Source organism: Poecilia formosa, unplaced genomic scaffold, assembly GCF_000485575.1.
Source record: "Poecilia formosa unplaced genomic scaffold, Poecilia_formosa-5.1.2 Scaffold2, whole genome shotgun sequence".
Classification (NCBI taxonomy): domain Eukaryota; kingdom Metazoa; phylum Chordata; class Actinopteri; order Cyprinodontiformes; family Poeciliidae; genus Poecilia; species Poecilia formosa.
Genome location: NW_006799941.1, coordinates 6,075,405 through 6,088,257, shown reverse-complemented (window position 1 = coordinate 6,088,257; position 12,853 = coordinate 6,075,405). Strand labels below are relative to the sequence as shown.

Here is a 12,853-nt window from a genome sequence, read left to right as displayed (position 1 = left end):
ACTACTTAGTACTTTCTCATGCAAAGAACCAAAGTTGGTGTAAGATCTAAGAAAACTCTCCTTTAAGTAAAAAAAAAAAAAAAGCCTTAACATCAGAAAGGCTCACAAAAGTGACTTGATAGCATAACTTACCGTATATTACTGTTTCCTCCCTCAATTTTCTACCTCCCTCCATTTAAGACCATCAGCAAACATGTTTTCTCCAGTTAACAGTTAGCAGGTATGAACAGGGAGAACAGAAAGGTCTTAATCTGGGATTTAAATTCTGGGCTCCAACATGCATTGAAAACCTCCATGACAAAAAGAGAAAAATGACACAAAATAATTAATAATTTAATGGTATTTTTTTCGCTAACAAAACTTTATTATCTTCATCTCCAAAGTGCAGGTGCTTGTTGTGAAAACAATATTGTACTACAATCAGATCTATTATTTTCGTCACCAGAGCTCATGGCTGACATGGCTGGTAGTTTTTACTTACTGAGAGAAGGACTTCTGCACATCTAATTGTTAAACTGAAGCGTTCACACACATTTTTGCATTCACCAGTAAAAATGTCTCATTCACTCAATCACAGGATTCCTGAAGTTTTTCCCAGCAAACTGCGCCTTGTCCCCCAACTCCTCCTCGATTCTGCCAGAGAGAGGGGGAAAAAAGCAGGGTGTTTCAATTCAGCAAACATTAAAACATTTCTGAACTGGCAGTTCAAACTGCAGTTTTAGATATTCTAAATGATACAATAGAGTATTTTTCAAAAAAATATTTATTGCTCTTTAACTTTTATAGTGTCATAATACAAATGTAAAATTTAGTGTTTTTTGTATTTAATGTAACAGACCAACTGGCAGAGAGACTACAATTATAGTTAGTGGGTCACACTTGCAAACACTTTTGCAAGGTATTGTATTTAGAAGGTTTTCAGTCTAATTCTAGTTTATTGTAGTTGTAAGCAATTATTACTACAAAAGAAGAGAGTGAAATAGGTTATTTTGACCAAATGACAGAAATTATTAAGTGTTTCAATGAAACTAAAGCTCACCTCAGGATCTGGTTGTATTTAGCCAAGCGCTCAGAACGACAAGGAGCCCCCGTCTTGATCTGGATATGATAAAAACATTTAGTTTTTGTTTCCCAGACACGTGATTGACTGCTGGCGACCAGCTTCAAGTCTGTAACTTATTATCCACTCCAAAAAGGTGAAAGTTCATATTATCTGCTTGCATGAATACATGTTTATTTAAAGCCTGAACATTGCTCTGTATATTACCTGTCCTGTGCACAGTCCAACCACCAGATCGGCTATGAAGGTGTCCTCAGTTTCCCCGGAGCGGTGGCTCACCATCACACCCCAGCCACTCTCCTGGGCCATCTTACACCTGCAGGGCGCAGACACATTTCACTGGAGTGTCACCATCATACTGGTAACTGTGGGGTGAACTGATGTCGACTTACGCCTTCATTGACTCTGTAACTGTTCCAATCTGATTGACTTTGAGCAGCAGACAGTTGCAGGCCTTTTCCTCCACCGCCTTGCAGATGCGGCTGGGATTCGTTACAGTTAAATCGTCTCCGACAACCTGGATGTCTGAACTCTCTGTGAAGTTGGTCCAGGCCGCCCAGTCGTCCTGGTCGAATGGATCCTCAATGGACACCACTGAATAAATGGTTAAACAGGTTTTCATTAGACACATAGTGTGTGATAGTACAAATAACACCCCATAAGCTTTTGAAACCTATTTCAATGTTAAAATTCAGGCTTTTTGTCACATGGAGCTGAATCACCTCAATTAGTTTCAGTGCTGCTAAAATATATAATGACTTCTAAATTAGCCAGTCAAGAAGTGTGCCTAGGTGTTTTAGCTTCCCAAGCTGCATTTTCTTCCTAATATTTTATGAACTAATAAAAGAAAAATCTTCAAATAGGTAAGTTTTCTTTAAATAATTTGATTTTAAGTTCCACAGAAAATCAGCAAATGGATACATTCTTAATAATAAATATGCTAGGGTCCACGGTAGGCCAGAAAGTTAAAATTTGACCTGATCTAACGAACACCTTCCACTGTCCCCTACACGGCCTGTAGAAAACTCTACCAGGTAACCTCTGAAGTTGTCTGGTTGCAGTGGATTTTCTGTAGGGGTATCAAAGCAAAGTGGGCTAAAAATGAATGCATGACACACTTTTGAGGTCCTCGTTTCCTAGTTATGCGATAATTTGCATTTGTGCGTCACATAAAATCACCTTTAAACACAATAGAGTTTGTAATTGTAACATGACAAAAGAGAAAATGTTCAAGGGGCATGAACAGATTGTATAGCACCGTTTATCCTCAATCATCTTGTAGTTAAATAATTAATTGCGTCCTAGTCTCTTCCTGAAAAATCAATGTGTAAAAACTTGCAAACCTGGATAATCCTTCACAAAGCTCCTGTAGAGATCAGCCAGCTCATCTGGGGAGATGTAGCGGCTCGGGTCGTCAGGCGACTTGAAGTCCAGGTCGTATTTTCCGTCCCGGTAGAACTCGGACGCAGCTACGTCCATGCCGATCACGACCTCCTCTGTGTACCCAGCTTTAGCAATGGCCTCTTTCAGGAGCTCCAGAGCTTCAGGGTTTCACAGCCAGCGCAAGCACATATGGAAAAATGAAACATTTCACTGTCAACATGCTTTTGTGACTTTTCTGTTGCTTTTTGCTATTAAAATGACAAATGTGAGGGGTGTGCTGTAGTGGTGCTGGGGTTAAGCACAACCCACATATGGAGGCCTTAGTCCTTGACGCAGCTGTCGCAGGTTTGATTCCCGGCCTGGGTGACCTTTGCTGCATGTTTTCCCCTTCTCTCATTACCCACTTTCCTGTCAATCAACTATCAAATAAAGGCCACTAGAGCCAATAAAATCTAAAAAAAAAAAAAAAAGAAACGTGATCATGCAAGTCTTCAGGGAACTGATTTGTATGTATGTAGACCTATGTTAGTCGCATGTTTCTGTAGTTGCACTTTTTCAGAAGCTTGTTGGGATGGCATCAACAGTAAGAATGCCCACCCTCCTTGTTTTCCAATATGTTTGGAGCAAAGCCGCCTTCGTCGCCCACATTCGTGGCATCCTGTCCATATTTCTTCTTGATGACATTTTTCAGGTTGTGGTAAACCTCTGCTCCGATACGCATGGCTTCCTTGAAGGTGCTGGCACCGATGGGCAGGATCATGAACTCCTGCATGGCGAGCTTGTTACCAGCGTGAGAGCCGCCATTGATCACATTGAAGGCCTGATGGTGGCGGAAAACAGAAGAGACACGAAGCCTGTAGTTAACTGAACTAGAGGAACCCTGTGAGTGTGCATTTGCTGTTTAATGAAAAGTCTCACCGGCACAGGCAAGATGACCTCAGGGTTACCTGCCAGGTCAGCAATGTGGCGGTAGAGGGGAACGCCTTTTTCTGCAGCGCCAGCTTTGCAAACAGCCAGAGAAACACCGAGGATGGCGTTCGCACCAAATTTGGCTACAATAAATGAAAATATTAGTGAAAGCTTAGCAGTAAGACAACAAAATACACACATTTTATGCACACGAGATTCCAGCTAAAATTGAACCAGACATTGAAGATAGCTATAGGTGAAGTTACATAGAGATGGTTTCTTACATTTGTTCTCGGTGCCGTCCAAATCGATCATCATCTGGTCAATTTTCTCTTGGTCAACCACAGAAACATCCTGAGGAAACAGGAAGTGTCACACATCTGATTTCCATCAGTGAAGACAAATTAACACTGGGAACATAACTGCTGTCTTACCTCACTGACCAGTGCAGGGGCAATAGTTGAATTAATGTGTTCGACAGCCTGGGAGACGCCTGTAATGAGGAGTTAGTTATGCTCTCACTGCATAATGCACAAGTCACTCAAAGGGACAAACTACAGAACACATTACACCTTTAATGCTCCTAATTTGCACCAAATTTATGAGTGACAATGTTAATCAGAGTAAAAAAAAATCCACCCTGTTTTGATGCCAGAGCTGATCCAATGTTGTATATTAAAATAATTTGATTTGGGGGCCTTCCAGCTAGCATCAACTACTACAGCTTGACTAAAGGTGCATTCCCACTGCAGGAACGTGTAAAAGAACCAAGGTATAAGAAAATATTTTAAAAAGATAGAAAGTCTTTACTGTCCAACTACATGGAATAAAGTGAAACATTTTCAGCATCAAGAATTCTTCCTTGATAACCAACTAATTTATTTTTGTACAAAATACAGTTACAGTGCAACTAGGGGGCCTCCTGTTGGTTTGGAGGGTTTATTATGCCTTCGATCGTCTGATTAATGTCATATCTTGCTCTCCATTCACCACATGAATGAGAGGGAGCACACAGATACATGAAAGAGATGTAAATTTTTAAACTATGAGGGAAATAAAGCCTGTTAACATTTTAGGTAAAGGCACAAATTCAGCATGCTGTTTCCAGCATTGAACAACAATAATGACACACAGACCTTTCCCCAGGAAGCGAGACTTGTCATTGTCTCTCAGCTCCAGAGCTTCATAGATCCCAGTAGAAGCACCGCTGGGAACAGCAGCCCGAAACAGACCTGGAAATCATCCAGAGGCACAAGAACACCAAACACAATGAGTAAACAACTCAAAAAAGCTACATTTCCCCCCCAGAAGATTTAAATTTTTAACTGAGCCACACTGTTACTGTATTCAAGTTTAGCAGGAGGATGCTACATGGTAATGGTGGTGACAGTACAATGTGCATAAAGTGTGCAAAAGCAGCAATATAATATAAAGTCAGGTTGCTGCTTAACAAGTTTCTGGACAATTGTTTAGTTTCCAGAAACAGACAGATGTTCAGTCATTGTTCTCAGATTTCTTTGCAAACACTGCTACAGGCTGAAAGTGTGTAGCACAAAGGCAACATTTACCAATTTCTCCTGAAAGTTTTGCAAGCAGTTTGTTGGTAAAGCAATTAAAGTGCTTTGGGGAGTTCACGTAAATGATGTTTGAGAAATTGGAAGACAGCCAGAGTTCAATTATAGTTTATCATTATAAGAACACATTGTCAATTCAATTTACATCCCGATATCCAGGAACAGAAACATATTGAAGTCAAGTGTACAGGCCTACCTTTGTCAGTGTAGAGATCAACCTCCACTGTGGGGTTTCCACGAGAATCAAAGATCTCTCTGGAGTGGATCTTAATAATAGACATGGTGCACACCTGAAGATGAGACACAGGTACACTTGTTAATACTGAAACAAGCAAACAAAAAGATTTAAATGAAATATTAATTACTGAACCTCTTCCTCTAGCTGGAGTACTCAAAAATATCCTGACCTAGCTGCAAGCTTAGGAGAGACAACAGACAAACTGCCGCTTTAATTGGATTAGGCTTGTTCAGCTGATGAGTCACATGGATGGCAGGATAATGAACTTAGCCCATCTGCCAGAGAACTGGAGACTGTGAAAGGGCGTAGTTGCTTTTAGAAAGCTTGGGTTTATAGCTCTGAATTTCAGCCATGTCATCATGAAAGTTTAAAACAGAACTCCTGTAACTCTATAGCCACTCTGCAAATAATATATCATGATATCTGTTTTCGCTATATCTCTGCAAACAGAGGAAAAACTACAAGATGCAATTCATGGTGAGCTTTGATCAAATTTTTGTTCACAAAGCTGCAGGAAAAAAAAGATCTGGCATTGAACTGCTGCAGATATGGAATTTCAACTGATGTCTGTCAAAAAAAACATTTTCCAACAAAAAGTGAAAGACATTTTTGGTTTTCCGGGTCTACATTATGAACAGGTCACTTTTACAAAAACAGCTTTCAATAAGTTACACGAATCATGCTCTGAAAACCAGAAGCAGCAGAGTAATTATGCTCCGCACCTAAATATCTGGCTAAAATCCTGGCAGGGTGCAGCGGGAAAGAGCAACACATGTATGGAGGCCTTAGTCCTCCACGCTGTCTGGGGTTCGAGTCTGACCAACGACCTTTATCACGTCTTCCCCGTCTCTCATAACCCACCTTTTTGTCAGACAACTGCAAAATAAAGGCCGCTGGAGTCAACAAAACATTAAAAAATAATTTTACATATGGAACGGGTCAGAAAAGATGTAGCAAATGGGGATGGTCCTTAATTATGCAGTTTCAGAAACTTTATGTATTTAATCTGTATTATGAACTAAATAATTTCACACAGACAAGAAGCAGGTTCATTACCAAAACCATTATTTCATTACTATACAAGTATAAGGTGACATTTACTGGCAAAGGTTACATAACATTATGTTGCAAATGCAATAATTCAAGAAAACACACTGCTAGTAAGTATGTAAAAAAAACCATGCAGTGACATTGAATTGATTTATAAGATTTATATGTTCTGCTTCACATATTAGTGTTTCATACTTATATAGCTTAATGAGGTAAAATGGGTACCGTTTTAAAAAAATGACACTGTTGCAAGTATTTCTCTAAGAGGATCGTATGTCTGTGGTGTTACAGGTAAAAAAACAACAACAAAAAAGAACAAGTATACATTTTATGAGTTCAAAAGGATATAGAAGTTTTTCAAAAAATAAGAGTGGCATGCATTTGCATTTTTCTCCTTTTACTCTGATGTCACAAAATAAAATCCAGAGAAACAATCCAGAGACTTCCAAAGTAATTTAATGAGGCTTTAGGAGGATAACCAGCTTCACCTGGATAACATATTTGCTTTTAAATTGAAATACAAGAAATTCATTCTGCACACTTAATCGGCCTTTGAGCAGAGGAGCAACAGGGGACTTGAGCTTTTGGCAGCAGCAGAAACAGAGCCACATTCTTTTCTTCTTCTCTGCCTTGAGATACAATCTCAGCTCTTGTGGTCTGCAGCTTTGGACAGGAACCCACTTCCTCTGATGTTTGCTGCAGAGGTATTTTGGAGGAGAAAAAGTAGCCAACAACAAAGAGAGCTTTGTGTCAACTGGCTTTGGTCGCTATATCTGTACATATTTTCTTAGTTACGAGCAGACCTGGATAAACGTTTTGCCTCCTCGCCCTCTGACCAGGTTTAGTGGGAAATAATGAAAAGTTACAATTTGTGATTAAACGTAGGACTTATCTGCGGCTCTCAACCGTTTGATAGCTGAAGATAGGCACCAGCACCCCTCCTGACCCCAATGGGATAAGGGTGTAAAACAATGGATGGATGGATTAATGGACATAGGACTTATTTACAGTGTTTTACAACAGTAGTGAATATGATTATCGATAACCGCACCTTCATGATATAATTTGTCTGGTATTATTATTTTTAGATTACCTTACTGTTATTTGTAATCTAAAATATAATGTGAACGTCATACCTGCCTTAAAAATGTGTCTGTAGTACGATAAACATTAACCTGCACAGATACCAAACACATACGCTCTCTATTTGGAGTCTATGTTAACTTAAAATAATCAAGACCTTATTTTGATCTCTGAGAAAATGAGAAGTAATGGAAATTTACTCACTTATATCAGCATATAAACTCACACACGGACAAAATTATTAGTATTAAAGACCAAAAACCCTACAATGGAATAACTTAAAACCGACTAAAGAAATATAGAAAAATTTATTCTGTTGAAATGTCTGATCTACTTTTATCAGTTTTTAGTTTTTTTTCTGTTGTTTTGTTTTTATTATTTTTGTCAGACTCAAGTTAATTAATTGACCATTGTGGGTTTTTCATTTATTAACACAGAGGTACCTGCAAGTTTTCCCATGTGTGTCTTGGTTTAAGTGGTTTGTCCAGTTATATACACCATATATGGTGTATATGAGAATTTTATTTGTGTTCTGCTTCTGATACACTCATACAGTAAGATCCTTCATATTGTTTGTAGCCTCTCTTCAAATGATGGATTTAGTAAAATAAGCAAATGTGAGGAAAATCAAACTTAAACAGCTAAGCTTTATCAGGTTCATTATATGGTTCATTAAATTTGACAATATGTGTGAACTCAAGAGACTGAATGTTGAAACTGAATGCGTCTTTTCTCAGACGCATTCAGTGAGGGAAGCCTCTTCGTTTCCCATCTCCCTCGACATCCCTGGGAGATCATCCGCAGGCTGGGCGCTCGTCTTGAGGCGCTGGGAAAAGTAGGCAGCAACACAAAAAAACTGAAGGTTTAACATTGTAAATGTTTTGATAAAATATGAAATATCAACTGCTAACCTCCCAAATGGTTCCTTTTCCTTTGGCTAGTTTCCACACCATGTTGAGTGGGATCATAGACAACGAAGACAAGGACAAAAACCAGCCAATGCAATAAGCCCACCATGGATACACATATGAATTGTTGAACTTCATCGGGGTGTATCTCAGGAGCAAGAATACAAAGGATCCCTTTAAAGGAACATGAAAAAGAGAGAACACTGTGGGATCAAATCTAAACTTATCACGTGGAACCAGAGACTCTGTAAAGTTACTTACAAAGCACAAGAGAGGGATGGCATACAGCCAGCAGTACTTGATAAGTGGCAGAGGTTTGTACCCAATCATGTCTTTGATGTTGTCAGAGAACCGTCCAGCTCCTGTAGGAGAGAGAGAGAGGGAAAGAGGGAGAGAGACAGAGACTGCTTTACTGTTGAGTGGAAAAGATAATGATGTGTGTAAATGGATCTATGTATTCCCACCTAAAACAAGAAGTTTCGAAGGTTGCGAAATAAAATAAACTTTTTTTTAAATCATTTTTTTCACTTTGAACATTATTAATTTCTTTTTATCACCTCTCTCACCACTTCCTTCACCTCACATGGCAGAAAGACCCACTAAGGTGCTCATCTTTTTTTATCTGCTTTTTTATTTCAGTTGTTTCTCTGAGTGTATATTTGGCTGAGTTTAGGTGAGAAACTGTTTTTTTTTATCGAAGCGTCCTGGTTTATAAAGATAAACACGTATGCCTTACCTCAATGACATGTTCTCTTTTCTTTCCCATTTTGAGCAGTGGCAACTCCTCCAAGGGAAAAGGCGGGTCGTGGCTTACAAGCTAAACGGTCTCAGACCTTCTAAAAAAAACCTAATAAAATGAACTATAAATTGAAAAAACATTTATAGCGTCATTCATCCTCAGTTTTTGTTTTCCTAGAAACATTTTTTAAGGTAGGATTTTTTTAACACCCACTTTTTTGAGTGAAAATATGGATCTGCACAAGCTTTTTAGATATCTTTGGCAAGAATGTCGGTATAAGTCTGATAGTAAATTTTTCAATATCAAATTTAAAATAAAAACACTGAACACTTCAACCTAAAATAAGCCTGACTGCTAGGCTAAGGGACATTTTCCTGGAATTGAAAAACCTTTTTTTTAAGCCCTTTCTCACGTTTCTCTGATGTTATTTTGATTTCCTCTTGAAGTCACGCTCCTTTTTGTTTAGTAAATCAGATGTACATTTTTAGAGGATAACTGCATCATGGTTGGGTAAAACAATGTAAGTGTATGCTAGTTGGCTAACATAACATGACAGCTGTTTCTTACCATAAATCCATCCAATAATCACTGACTGGAAGATTGCCATCATCAGAAGTGTGGGTCCGCTGCACACATAGTGATCAAAGATCTGCAGAATGTAAATTCCTGCCTGAAATCAAAATGTTTAATCAGTTATATGAGGCTAGGTTATTTGATGGCATATCCAAACTCTGAAACGGTTATTATTTATGAGGACCAAGTTTTCTAATAAGACACCTGATTGGTCCAGAAAACAGTCAAAACTGTTTCTTTTAGGCTCACCTCTGACACTAAAAAAAGGCCAAACATAAAGCCACAGGAACAGATCAGCAACAGCAGAAGCTCTCTGCGGTATCCTTTCCTGATCCTGGAAGGACAGACATCTGATAATGAGGTAATGATGCTTTCCAACCCAACAAACTAAAAAAGGGGAGAGTCACACAGAGAGGAGTTACACTGAGGATGTATTTTATGACACACTTACATTTTTTAAAATAAATTTAAGATCTTGCTATTGACCTGACTGTCGACTCCTAAAAAGATAATTATGGAGAAAAAGCACAAGGACCAGAATTGAGGCCAAGGCAGGAGAGTTACAGCTTGTGGGTAGACTATAAAGACAAGTCCGGGACCTGCAAAATAAACCACAAAGGAAATGGTTTATTTAGTTTCTAGTATTGTGGGGCTGATGCTAAAAGCATGGCGGTACTCAAGCAAAAACCAGATTTACATCTGTACCTGATTCAGCAACAGCGGAAATGTCGACACCCTGCTTTTGTGACATGTAGCCCAGAATTGAGAAAACAGCAAATCCAGATAAAAAACTGCTTCCACTGTTTACCAAACAAAGATAGAAGGAGTCTCTGCAAAAAGAAAGACAGAAGCAACTTGTATCATGTAAGACACAAATTGTAAACAGTCTGGCAACCATGTCATAAGTGATGTCATTTAGTTGTAGTTCGTATAAAGTTGGGATTTGAACTTAGGACCTCCTTCCTTCAAGGCAACAGAATAAACAACTGTGGAATTGCTGTAGGAATAAACAATTATCTTTTCTGGCAAAAACCTAGGACCATAAAGACTCCTCTAAGGTGCTCACCTGTAACAGTCGTTGTTATACTTGTTGTAGCTCCCGAGAGTGGTCAAAAATCCCAAGCACAGAGCAAATGAATAAAACATTTGTGTTCCAGCATCCAGCCAGACCTATGAGACAGTCAGAGCAAGTTTGTCCAATTACACTCAAAATTAATTAAAAGGACGTGCAAAGCGGGCTGCTTGAGTCAGGGTACCTGCGGATCAGCGAGCCGTGCAGGATTGGGGTACAAATAGTACTTTATACCATGGAAAGCTCCTGGAAGAGTCACTCCTCTGACTAACAGCAATACTAACAAGAAGAGGGGGAATGTAGCTGTGAAGTAGGTCGCCTGCATAAAATAATTAAAAAAAGTCATCCATCCTGTTAGCAAGATAAACTTACAAACATTGGCTGGAAAAAGCAGTTGTGTTGGCCTCCACGTCTGTCTAATTGCTGCCTTTCCAGGAGGTAGTCATGCACCTTCTCCTCCATGATAAGACTTCATTTATCTCCAGTACATAGTTGATGGTTATCATAAAATCCTTTCTAAACCAGCTAAAAAAAAACACACCCTGCATTGCAGAGCTTCCCGGAGAAAGAGAAGACTCAATTTACTTCATATAAGTGAAACCAAACTGACATTAATTAGTGATAGTTTTAATTTATATGTTCATGTGAATAAGTAAGGGAGACAATGAAAATGCAATAAAACAGGCTAAAAGCACTGGTTACTTTATTGAATCTAGATTATTTTTTCCTTTGAGTTATACCATACCATACCATACCATACCATACCATACCATACCATACCATACCATACCATACAAACTTTATTTATAAAGCACTTTAAAACAACCACAGCTGATACAAAGTTCTGTACATTAAAACACAACATAATTAAAAAAAAATAAAAATAAAAATAAAAATAAAAGCTCTTACAGTTTAAAAACAAAAAAACATACAATTTAAAACTAGATCCCGCTGGAGTTGAAAGCCAAGTAAAATAGATGGGTTTTAAGACGAGCTTTAAAAGTGGACAGTGAAAGGGCCTCTCTAACGTGCAAAGGCAAGTCTTTCCACAACTTAGGACCCAGGACAGAGAAAGCCCTGTCCCCTCTGAGCTTCCTTCTTGATCTCGGTTCCTCCAAGAGCAGCTGATCTGCGGACCTGAGAGACCGATAAGGTTTGTAGGGGTGAAGAAGCTCAGAGAGGTAAGCCGGGGCAAGATTATGCAGTGATTTAAAAACGAACATAATAATTTTAAAATTAATCCTAAAATATACAGGCAGCCAGTGAAGTGAGGCCAGGACAGGGGTCACATGCTCTCTCTTTCGACTTCCTGTCAAAAGTCGTGCAGCAGCTTTCTGAACCAGCTGCAGACGTGGTTCTGCAGCTGCACGTCTGCAGCTGCTCCCAGCTGCAGACGTGAGAGCAGCGACTGACTGACTCCCAGATATAGTGAGTTACAGTAATCCAGTCGAGTCGAAATAAAAGCGTGGATCACTGTTTGAAAATGCTCCCTGGAAAGAAAAGATCTCACTGATGCCAGGCGCCTTAAATGATAAAAACTGGACTTAACCACGGCTCTGATTTGGCTGTCCAATTTGAAATCACTGTCCACCTTAAAATCAAGATCTGTAATAACAGGTTTAAAATAAACCTCCAAAGGTCCCAGGGCAACAGAGGAGGACTCACAGGAGCCTCTGGGTCCAAACACCATCACCTCTGTTTTCTTTTCATTAAAATTTAAAAAGTTCAAGGCCAACCCAGCTTTAATATCACCTAGACATGCCAGGAGATGTTTGATGGAATGGACAAGCAAACCACCACAAACAATCACAAAAGATGATTCTTACATCCGTCCATCCCTCCAGTGTAATTCTGGTTTTACCTTTCCAGTGGATCTCACTCCCTTCCAAACACAGAAGTAGCAGACAGTCCAGGACAGAAGAAGGCACAAAGAAAGGTCCCATCGTATGCTTCCCAAGGTCTCTATACCAGTGGAAATATTTAAAACCCGCCGCCTATGACATTAGACGCACTGTAAGGCCATGTACAGAATTGTTTTTAAAATTGTATTTTTTTAGCACAATACATTTTTACTCATGAATAAAATGAGAGCTACATTAACAAGCTTCCCTGTCTAAGACAATAAAAATGCAATTACTTTTCAACAATAATATATTATAGTTGTCATTGTTTTTCTTCAAACGAATATTTAAGGGGGCAAATACTGTATAAAATAAAAAAATAAAAAATAAAATAAAATAAATATGCATTTTATGAATCTAAAT

General features: G+C 38.9%; 2 protein-coding genes across 4 annotated transcripts in view; both read right to left on the bottom strand.

Annotated features, from left to right (window-relative positions):
- Positions 1 to 312: 312 nt before the first annotated feature.
- Positions 313 to 6,709, bottom strand: eno1b (enolase 1b, (alpha)). Of its 3 annotated transcripts, none has more exons than XM_016671597.1 (12): positions 6,703 to 6,709; positions 5,123 to 5,290; positions 4,489 to 4,584; positions 3,787 to 3,845; positions 3,637 to 3,706; positions 3,362 to 3,495; positions 3,041 to 3,263; positions 2,404 to 2,601; positions 1,453 to 1,654; positions 1,268 to 1,376; positions 1,040 to 1,098; positions 313 to 633 (listed from the first exon to the last, which is right to left on the bottom strand). In XM_016671597.1, the coding sequence occupies exons 2-12, from the start codon at positions 5,205 to 5,207 to the stop codon at positions 564 to 566; spliced, it is 1,305 nt and encodes a 434-aa protein (XP_016527083.1). In that variant the 5' UTR covers positions 5,208 to 5,290; positions 6,703 to 6,709; the 3' UTR covers positions 313 to 563. The 3 variants fall into 3 exon arrangements, with proteins under 3 accessions (XP_016527083.1, XP_007551882.1, XP_007551886.1); XM_007551820.2 differs by lacking the exon at positions 6,703 to 6,709 and adding an exon at positions 5,297 to 5,406 and having other exon boundaries at positions 5,123 to 5,216; XM_007551824.2 differs by lacking the exon at positions 6,703 to 6,709 and adding an exon at positions 5,334 to 5,404 and having other exon boundaries at positions 5,123 to 5,216.
- Position 6,710: 1 nt separating this feature from the next.
- LOC103137841 (sodium- and chloride-dependent GABA transporter 2-like) overlaps positions 6,711 to 12,853 on the bottom strand; it is a 16,709-nt gene continuing 10,566 nt past the window's right edge. The window contains exons 5-14 of the mRNA XM_007551798.2: positions 12,451 to 12,583; positions 10,774 to 10,908; positions 10,584 to 10,687; positions 10,223 to 10,347; positions 10,004 to 10,116; positions 9,767 to 9,904; positions 9,512 to 9,614; positions 8,467 to 8,567; positions 8,209 to 8,379; positions 6,711 to 8,123 (exon numbers count right to left, since the gene is read on the bottom strand). Coding sequence (XP_007551860.1) covers positions 8,031 to 8,123; positions 8,209 to 8,379; positions 8,467 to 8,567; positions 9,512 to 9,614; positions 9,767 to 9,904; positions 10,004 to 10,116; positions 10,223 to 10,347; positions 10,584 to 10,687; positions 10,774 to 10,908; positions 12,451 to 12,583 — 1,216 coding nt within the window. The 3' untranslated portion in view covers positions 6,711 to 8,030. The remainder of the gene's footprint in view (positions 8,124 to 8,208; positions 8,380 to 8,466; positions 8,568 to 9,511; positions 9,615 to 9,766; positions 9,905 to 10,003; positions 10,117 to 10,222; positions 10,348 to 10,583; positions 10,688 to 10,773; positions 10,909 to 12,450; positions 12,584 to 12,853) is intronic.

Coding starts and splice junctions, on each gene's coding strand:
- eno1b (XM_016671597.1), bottom strand. CDS start 5,207: ATGTCTATTATTAAGATCCACTCCAGAGAGATCTTTGATTCTCGTGGA. Junction 1,655..2,403: donor CTTTGTGAAGGATTATCCAG/GTTTGCAAGTTT, acceptor CCATTTATTCAG/TGGTGTCCATTGAGGATCCA. Junction 634..1,039: donor AAATACAACCAGATCCTGAG/GTGAGCTTTAGT, acceptor TCTCTCTGGCAG/AATCGAGGAGGAGTTGGGGG.